Source organism: Arachis ipaensis, chromosome B7 (assembly GCF_059453495.1).
Source record: "Arachis ipaensis isolate K30076 ecotype BB chromosome B7, ASM5945349v1, whole genome shotgun sequence".
In the NCBI taxonomy this organism is placed as follows: domain Eukaryota; kingdom Viridiplantae; phylum Streptophyta; class Magnoliopsida; order Fabales; family Fabaceae; genus Arachis; species Arachis ipaensis.
Genome location: NC_142442.1, coordinates 108,549,469 through 108,559,852, shown reverse-complemented (window position 1 = coordinate 108,559,852; position 10,384 = coordinate 108,549,469). Strand labels below are relative to the sequence as shown.

At 33.6% G+C, this 10,384-nt stretch overlaps 1 protein-coding gene across 1 annotated transcript; it reads left to right on the top strand.

The window, feature by feature from the left end:
* The first annotated feature begins 8,709 nt into the window (after window positions 1-8,709).
* On the top strand, window positions 8,710-10,384 carry LOC107609871 (AT-hook motif nuclear-localized protein 25). The gene has a single exon (XM_016311922.3). The coding sequence runs from the start codon at window positions 9,153-9,155 to the stop codon at window positions 10,152-10,154; it is 1,002 nt and encodes a 333-aa protein (XP_016167408.1). The 5' UTR covers window positions 8,710-9,152; the 3' UTR covers window positions 10,155-10,384.

Genomic DNA, 10,384 nt, shown 5'->3' with positions numbered 1-10,384 from the left:
TGCTCTCTTGTTTATTCGCAATTCAACTGATAAATACAATTGACTTCCTGACTAAGAATTGCAAGATAACCATAAATTGCTTCAAACCAACAATCTCCGTGGGATTCGACCCTTACTCACGTAAGGTATTACTTGGACGACTCAGTGCACTTGCTGGTTAGTGGTACGAGTTGTGAAAAGTGTGATTCACAATTCATGCACCAGTATGGTGGATATGGGTTAGAGTCATAAGGAAGTGTTTGATTGTAGGTGGCTTGCGAGTATGGTGGTTCAAAGCTATATTGAGGAGGGGGTTCATAGGCATATGACAGGGCTTGTTGGTAACTACAAGGGGTCCACCATATCTATTGGACTGATATGCATCCTGGAATGGCTCTTTCTCATAGCACGTTGGTGGAGGTTGTTGCCAAAAAGGTTGATCATATGCTCGAGGCTCCTCCCACCTTTGATAGTTCCATCCTTGATGCATATCCTCATTGTAGCTTTCATTCCCATTCCCTACAACATAGTTATTAACCACTCTCATAGCCAGAGGGATGAGAATTCATAGTAGCAAATAAAAATAAAAACTAATAAAAATAAGCTACAAAGTCCTAAAACTAACAAAACCTAACAAACAAGCAAAAGGTAAATATATACAATAACCAAGAATAAGGCACACGTTTGTAATTCCCCGGCAACGGCGCTAAAACATGACGGAGGAAAAATGTCGGTAAAGATTTTCACAAAAATATCACGTTGCAAGTATAGTTCTAGACCAACAATTAAACCTCAGTCAATGTTTAAATTGTTTGTCACAAACACAAACCCAATAAAATTAACCAAAGTATTTAAACCTCGGGTCATATCTCAAGGAATTGCAGGGAAGTGTACTTATAATTTGTTATGGAAAAGTATTTTTGGGGTTTTTGTGATAAGAGACAAGTAATGTAAATAACAAGGAAATAAAATAACAACTAAGAAAAGTCCTATCAAGGACTGAGAATTGGAATTCCTATCCTCATTATCATCATCAATTGTGATGGTAATTGCTTTTTTCTTTCACTTAGTTAACCTCTAACAATGAAGGAAAGTCAAGTGAGTAAAATCAACTTAAGTTCACAAGTCCTAATCAAAGACTAGATTTATTGAAGCCTAAGCCAACCAGCAAGCCTCAATTACCATTCAACAAAAGAATTTTGATAACTCAAGAGTCTCTAATTGATCAATCCAAGTTAAGAACATAAAAATCTAATTTAAAATCCAACCAAGCATTTTATCAAACACTTGGAAGGCATAAAATAAAAGCATAGAAAAGTAATAGGACATAGCAAAATCTAAGACCAACAATTGCAATAGGAAACAATAATAACAAATAGAGATAGAAGAAATCATAAACATGAAAACATAACTTGCATTAATAAGGATTAAAGGAAACAAGAAGAATTCATAAACTAAATTGGAAACATAAAGGAATCAATGATAGAAGTAGACAAACTAAAGTACTAAAATAAATAAAAGTAGAAGAAAACTAAATAAAAGCAAGGTAGAAATCTGAATTTGAGAAAAGCTAAACCTAAAAACCCTAAAACCTAGAGAGAGGAGAGAACCTCTCTCTCTAGAAAACTACATCTAAACCTAACTAATGTGTGAATGAATGATTCCCCTCTTCCAGCTCCACTCTGCAGCCTCTAATCTTCAATTTCGAGCCTGAAACTAGGTCCAAAGCAGCTCAAAAATCGCCCCAGTGTTTTCTGTAAATTGCAACACGTGACGCTCATCACGCGTACGCGTCATCCATGCGTACGCGTCGATGGTCTTTTTCACTGGCCATGGCGTAGGCATCAACCACGCGTAGGCGTCAGCCACGCGTGCGCGTCAGCCACGCATGCGCGTCCTATGTCTGCTACGCAAGTCACGCGTATGCGTCATCCATGCGTGCGCGTCGCTACTAGAATCTGAAATCCTTAATTTCTTGTGTTCCTTCTACTTTTGCATGCTTCTTTTCCATCCTCTAAGCCATCTCACTCCGTATACAGGAGCAGCTCTGGCTGAATTTTTTATGTACCACGAACGCCACACTTTAATTATTTATGACGATCCCTCCAAACAAGCGCCCTATAAACCCTGAAAACACTTAACACACATATCGCGGCATCGAATGGTAATAAGGAAGGATTAAAATTTGCAAATTTAAGGCCAAAGAAGTATGTTTTCAATCATAGCACAAAATCCGGAAGGAAAATGTAAAACATGCGAATTATATGAATAAGTGTGAGAATAATGGATAAAATCGACTCAATTCGGTACAAAATAAACCGTAAAATAGCGGTTTATCACCATACTCCAACAATAATAAGAGCTTGACAAAATCGAAGCATATAGACATCAAGTTTTTAGTTGTCAAGGAGAAAGTTTAAGAAAAACTGTGTTTCATGGGACATATAGGAACAGAGTATATGCTAGCAGACCCATTAACCAATGGATTGATCCCTAAAGTCTTTCATAAACACACTGCTCGGAAGGATGTCAATATTTGTGATACCTTGGTTTAGTTGGAGTTTATTTTATGTTATATGTCCTATGACAGACATTGAATTATTTTCTGCAGAATTAAGTTGATGGTTTATTTCATGTTATTTGAAATGTTCATTTTGCAATATTTGTTTTGTGTTTGATCTCAATAAAGTTTTAAAGTTGGACCAGCTGGAAATAGACATGCATGAGATCACTTGGCATGTAATTTCCATATTACTCATCCAAATTTGATCTATGTCATGAAGTATATTAGGATGGTGATTGTCGTGGTTTAGTCACGACATTAATGTGATAAAAGCTGTGATGATTCCATATCTAATATATGAGACAGACCAGATTGTTAAAGTAATAAGGGAAATAGCATTCAGATGCACGTATAAAGATGTGATTATGTCAAGGAAAAATATATGTATAGCCCAAGTGGAAAATTGTTAGGAAATTATTTTAATTTTCTAATTTGTTTGTGTGCAATACATATATTATTTATAATCACAAATTATGCCATTTCAAACTGAATGACTTATATAATGGTGATCTCATTTATTGTTATAAATGCTAAATTGAATAAGTCATGATTACTTTTGATTTGGAATTAAATGAGAATAAAACTAGATATTATCTTTTGTTCCTTAGATAATTATCTTTTGGATTTTAGATATATTATCTTTTGGACTTTAGATACTATTTTATTTAGGCTTTAGGGTTTAATGGGTGCCATGCTCAAATATAAATAGTGCCTTTAGGGTTTCGATCCCCGATATACTAAAGACGCCTCAGCAACTCTTTCCCCATAAGAGAAGTTGCAATTAAGCCGCCTAGGAATACAGAAGGCTTTGGTTGAGGAAGATCGAAAGAACCACAAGATCCAAACTCTTCCGATCGTGATTCATATTTATGAATTCAAGTACGCTTCCGCATTCAAGTATTTTATCTCTTAATGATTTAACATGGATAATCTTTGGGTTAAAGAATTTTGAAAAAATTCTAACATTCTAACCCATGAAAGATAAACAAATAAAGTTCAAGAAAGTTTAGAAAAAATTTACAATAAAAATAATATATAATAGTATATAACTCATTAGTCCTAATCTTCTTCCACCATAAACTAAATCAATCTTCTTTTCAACCTTTCAATACAACAACTATAAATAAAACATATGCAAGAGTTCTTCAAAGGAGAAGATAAAACAAGTAGAATACACAAGTATATTCATAATAATGAATTGGTAAACAATATAGTATGATAAAAATTACCAGTAATTTACCAAGCTCAAGAGTAGCATCACCAAATACAAATTTGTATCCAGGTCTACTACCACAGAAGACACATATTCTTTAGAACCTTCCTTTGTGCTTTGTTTCTTATTCTAGCACCTTTCCTTCTCTTTCTCCTTCTCACAGAAAATAAATGCTTTAGCAGTGGTTATAGAGTGATAGAACTTTCTACCTTTGAGCTGTAAGAAAAATAGTTCTTGAACATGAATTTCAAAAGAGAGACTTTTTAAAATCTATTAAAACAAAAGTTTATACACTATTTAAGATCTGTTGTAACTAGCTTTAATCAAAAGACAAATATAAAGAAGTAAATAGAGGAATCAAATATTTAAGTTCATTTTACATTCAATATCTCAGATATCTGATCCAAAATTAATTGGTGCTACTTGGAATAATGCTTCTTCTGCATTGAAGCATTATCAATTTCATTGGTCACTGATAATTTGCATGATCCTGTCTAGAAAAATGTTTGAATATTAGTTCATGTATAAATATTTTTGAAATAAATTAATCTGAAAAATTTGAGCTTGTTGAGAAGCTCTTCTCAACAAACCTTTTCCGTTCTCTATCTCTACTCTTCTTAGTAAAGCACCTCCTAGCAGCAGGCTCTTTCTCATTGCATAAACAAAGAGAGAAAATAGATTAACAACAACAACAACAATAATGTAAGAGTGTAACCATAGAGCATTAGAGTATGTTACAAGCGGAAGAAGAAATGTTTTAACTCAGTATATATACATAAGCATAAACAGAAGGTACCTAGTTATATATATAGCTACCTTATAGATTTACAACTAATACACGTACTTAAGTTCTACTATGATTGCTATTTCAGAATTCAAATGATGTTTCTCACTTTTTTCAAAGAATTTCTTCTTTTGTGAAGTTACTCATATGCAACAGAACAAAAAGAATCAAAGATGATATGACTACAACTTCCATCAAAACTTTTTTTATATAAAGAAAAACACTTAAACCTACACACAACTACAATCAAATCAAACAATTAAAGTGTATTTTAACTTGTCGACTCTTCTTCACCTGCTGTGCCCTCTAAGGAACTATTTTGCTCTACTACCGTCGTACTACCACCACCGCGATCTCTCTTCGTATCAAGTTCTAACCACGCTATGTAGAGAAAAATAAAAGAATATCTTAATTGAGTTAAATAAATAACAACGAAAAAGAAATATGAACAAATATAAATTAACCTTAGGTGATTGCGGAGAAGACCAAATACGTTTAGGATAAGCTTGATGGCACCGCTGGCTACGAACTCACTCTTTTTTTTATCTCAAAATTAAATTTATTGCATGTAGATGAAAGAGACAATGCATTGATGTAAAAGCTTGATGGTGACAACGATGAGGACATGAATGGCAGCAATGATGATGAATGGCAGCAGCGACGAGGTTACTCTCTCTTTGATCTCAGACGCTACGACGAGCTTGATGGTAACAATAGCGAAGAGATGAATATGGTGGCAGTGAGTAGATCTAGGGTTTCATTCTCACTCTTTCTCCTTTTCTATTTTTTTGGACAAATTTTTGTTTGGAGTTAAATTTGTTTGGGTTTAATTAGAGTAGGTTAGGGACTGGCTAATTTGTTTGGACAACTGGACTTAAGAATTTAAACTAGCATTAATCAATGGAATTTTATATTTTTCCATAAATAAAATATGTCATGGAGGTTTTTTAAAATTTCCACAAAAAAATTTTCACATGTCAATTTAAAAAAGTAAATATGTCGCGAGGTTATGTTGTCATGAACTCCTCTCTTTATATCATTTTGAGGCTATGTATTACCTTTTAAGTTTAGCTAATCTAGAAAAATAAATTACTCTTCGCATGTGTTACTTGATATTTTGTTGCAATATCCCTACTTTTCATATAACGTTCTTAAGTCTATATGTAATCAACGTTATAACCTTCTTTTTAAGAAAAAAAAAATAATTATTATAATATTATCATTAAACTCATAAATAAAGTTGAGTAATGAGAAATTAAATACATCAAAGAAAAATTATTATTGTAGTTTATTCTTTTAAAATATAATGTCTTAGAATTTGAAATGACACCAGATCATCTACATGGTTCTTTTAGATTGTAGATACTTAGTTCTTAAAAATAACAAGCTCAGAAATAATTCATAACAATTACATTTTAGTTAACTTGGATTATATTTGTTTTTGTAGACAGGACTCAGGGATATATGGATAATAAATATCTAAAAAGTGTTTGGATAGAGAGACATAGTGTCTCTAAGATAGTTTTCTTTATTTTTGTGTCCACTTTTAAATGAAGGATAATGATAAACACGAAATTTAGAAAAGTGGACACAGATTTTTTAATAAAAAATTATTCCTTTTGTCCATGGATAATTATTACTCCTTTTTTAAAACCCTAATTTTAGTTTTTTCTCTGTATCGTCATTCTCAAAAAGGTTCTTAGAGAGGTACTTAGAGGTACTATCTTCTCTTTCTCTATCTCTGTGTTCTTCTCCTCTCATTGTATTCTTTTTCTTCTTTCAATTGGAGTAAAAAGACCAAATTCAGCACATATTGAATCTCTTAATTTACACCATAAAAAACTTAGAAACAAAAAAATAAAAATTTTAAAAAAATAAAAAAATAAATCGTACCTAAAAAATTTTGAATGTTGAGTTAGACAAGAGAGATTGAATTGACAGAAGCAAAGTTTAACAGATATCATTTTTCTACTGTCTTTCAGCAATTTGAGAAAGGGTTAGGCAACAACAAAGGAGTGAAAAATAGAGAAAGAGGAGGATATGAAAGATATATCAATTTTAGTCATTTTATATAATATTTTAACTTTATCCACATGTATTTAAACATAATATTGAATATTGCATTAGTATTTTATACATTATATCTAAACACAATACACAAAAAATAATTTTTAATAGGGTAAAGTACTAAATTGGTCCCCTATGTTAGGGCATAATTCTGTTTTAGTCCTTAAGGTTTAAAGTGTTCTATTTGAATCCAAAAAAAATTTATTTAGTATCAATTTAGTCACACAGTGAGGTCAAAGTTAAATAATTAACGGAATGTCCCACATAACAACAGTACAAGAATAAAATCGATAATTTGGAGAACAAGTACAAGCTCCAAAGGCACAAAATCAACCATTGATGCATCAATACATTTATTTATCATTCTTTTTAGTTTTATAGAAAATATTTTATTTATATTGTAAGAAAAATAATAAATAAATGTATTGATGTATCCATAGTTGATTTTGTGCCTCTGGAGTCTGTATTGTTCTCCAAATTATCGATTTTATTCTTGTACTATTGTTATGTAGGACATTCTGTTAATCATTTAACTTTGACCTCACTGTGGGACTAAATTGATGCTAAATAAAACTTTTTTTAATTCAAATAGAACACTTTAAATCTTAAGAACTAAAACAGAATTACGCCCAAACATAAGGGACCAATTTAGTACTTTACCCTTTTTAATATGTTTATTCTATATCTCACCTCATTATTATATTCTGTCATGTTCACAAAAACAAATACACCTTTGGATATTAAAAAAAGTTGGACGATTTGGATTCAAAGAAAAATTTATTCTCAATGTTTTAAAATTGCAAATCATGTATGTATAAAAAGGTACTTTATTGAATCATTTTTTTTATTATTCAATCCCACAATCACTTTGTTTTTACAACCTTACTACTTTTCTTTATTATTTCCTTGCATATAACAGATGGAGACGAAATGGACAAATAACACAAAATAGAAACTTTTGGGGTTTAAATTAGGGAAAACGTGTGAACTCTGGCATATTGTTCAGTTCGAATTACCCTTGCAAAAATGGTATTAAAAACTAAAAAGTTTGAGCAAGCAGATGGAGGGTCAGTACAAGGGAAGCTCCACGCCACATAAAGAGCATATAGGATTATGGTTGTGGTTGTGGCAGATTGCTTTATGACTAAACTTGTTTTATATATATATATATATACTTTATGCATATTTTTTTTTATAGATTTTCCTATTTTTGTATTACTGATAATGGATAAAGAGAAAATTAAATAGATAAAAATTAATTTTTTATATTATAAAAATTTAATATACATCATAATTTTTTTATATTATAATCACAGGAAACAACTATGCTATCAATTATCAAAATAATTGTCAATATAAAATATATATTATATATATATATATATATATATAACTGGTTCATTCATGATTGAGCGACGTCTGATCCTCAAGCTATTATGGACGACATACACTACATCGCATCTATCTCTAATGACTAATGACTAGACCACGCCTCTCTTCCCTTCTCTCATTTGATTCATTGGCAAGTTTAATTTAACCCTAAGTCATCATCGTCCATACTTTATTTCCAAATTCCTAGCCATAAAAATTATATAAATTATTCAACTATATTAATTAAATATGTATTAAAATTAATTATTAATATAAAATACATATTAAAATATAAAATATATAATAAAAATAAATTAAATTATAAATATATTTATATATAAATACAACTAATTTAATATACTAATAATATTTTTGTGTTCATAAAAAAAATATTAAAAAATTATCAAAATTTATTATTTTTAGTTATTATTTAGTCAATTCAATTTTTTTAATTTAATTTTTTTAGTTTAAGAACTTAACAACATATTTTATCTTATATTTTTAAACATTAATAACTAACTGATAGGCAAAAACAATAAACAATAAGTCTTAATACAATTTTCTAATCAGCTACGCTATTGAATAAATAAATAAATTCCCGAAATAATGGTGCCTAATGCATGGAAATCAAACTTAGTCCAGTATAAGGTGATGGAAAGCTAAGCGGGCGAGCGAGGAAAATAAAGCATAGTATGTAGAGAGAACGGGAGTGGCGTGAGGGGACATGTATGAAAAATGATTTGCCATCGAAGTCAATTAATTAATCACAGTAATACAGTGGATTCTTAAGTGTGATTAATGGTAATGGTGGTGATGAGAAATGTAACGCGCTGCGGAGTGAGCGTGAAGAGTAGTGAGGGTGAGGTCATAGTGTGAATGTGATTGTGCTGGCCAGGGAATACAAAACCTTTGGTAATGCCAATTTGTTTGCTTCTTTCCCCATTTCCACCATTTCATCCTCAAAACCCTGCAGTTTCATTTCATACTTTCCTTCGGACACGCACACGCTCTCTCTTGTTACCCAATAAATAAGAATAAGAATAAGAATACATATAGAAATAGAAAATCCTTCCATCGATTAATGAGAATTGTTGAGATGGCTGGAAATTGCTAGGGCATCGTCTTCTTGCAAGCTGGCAAACAAGTGGTGGGAGAGAAGTAGCAGTGATGAGGGTATGGCAGGGTTCAGCACCAACAATAACAATAACGAAGGAAGAGATCACTTCAATTTAGGGCGCTTTGTTCCACATCTTTTCAATCTCCACCTCCAAACCCCTAACAACAACAACAACAACAACAACAACAACAACCCCTTAACGCATCACCACCACCACCAACAACAATTCAACTCTCCTCCTCCTCCTGAACCTGCTGAAGCTGACGGTGATGCTGCTGGTGGTTCAAGAAGCGGAGGAGTATCCGCTGAACCCTCAACTGGGCGCCGTCCGAGGGGCCGTCCAGCAGGATCCAAGAACAAGCCCAAACCGCCTATCGTAGTCACGCGGGACAGCCCCAATGCACTGCGCTGTCACGTGCTTGAGGTCTCCGCCGGGGCGGAGCTCCTCGACGCACTCTCCACCTACGCTCGCCGGAGGGGGAGAGGCGTTTGCGTCCTCAGCGGCACTGGCACCCTCGCTAACGTTACGCTTCGCCAGCCTGGAGGCACAGTCGTAACCCTTCACGGAACCTTCGAGATCCTCTCCATCTCCGGGACGATTCTCCCGCCGCCTGCTCCACCTGGATCCGGAGGGATTTCGGTGTACCTGTCCGGCGGGCAAGGGCAGGTGGTCGGGGGGAACGTGGTGGCTCCTCTTGTGGCTTCAGCTGTTGTGGTTCTGATGGCTGCTTCGTTTGCAAATGCAATGTTTGAGAGATTGCCTTTGAATTTGGACGATGATGATCCTCGTGAGGACGATGACCACTTCAATCACCAACGACAACCTGCAGCATCGCAATCCTCTGGCGTAACTGGCCAGATCGCCGACGGCGCCAGCAGTGGTGGTCGCGCTGTTTCTTTCTTCAATTCGGCTGCAGGTATTGGTGGTGGAGGAAGGGGTTTGAACGGCAGAAGCGGCTATCCCTTGTCGCTTCCCAGCGGCGGCGATCTATTTGGATGGGGCGGTGGTGGTGGTGCAGGTGCAAGTGCAGCAGCGGCGATCAAGCCTCCACCGTTCTAGCTAATAACTTATATGTATATGTATATCTATATCTATATATTTCTATTAATATATAGTATTGTGGTGGAACAATATACATGTGATTTGGAACACATGTAAAATTAAGTAGGTTAAATAATTTGACCTGATCATGAATATGTGTGAGTTACTGTGTTTCCCTCTTTCAGTTCTGAGTTTAATTTCTGGTACTTAAATGCTTCCCAATATTTTATATCTTTGACCTTAATTAA

Coding starts and splice junctions, on each gene's coding strand:
- LOC107609871 (XM_016311922.3), top strand. CDS start 9,153: ATGGCAGGGTTCAGCACCAACAATAACAATAACGAAGGAAGAGATCAC.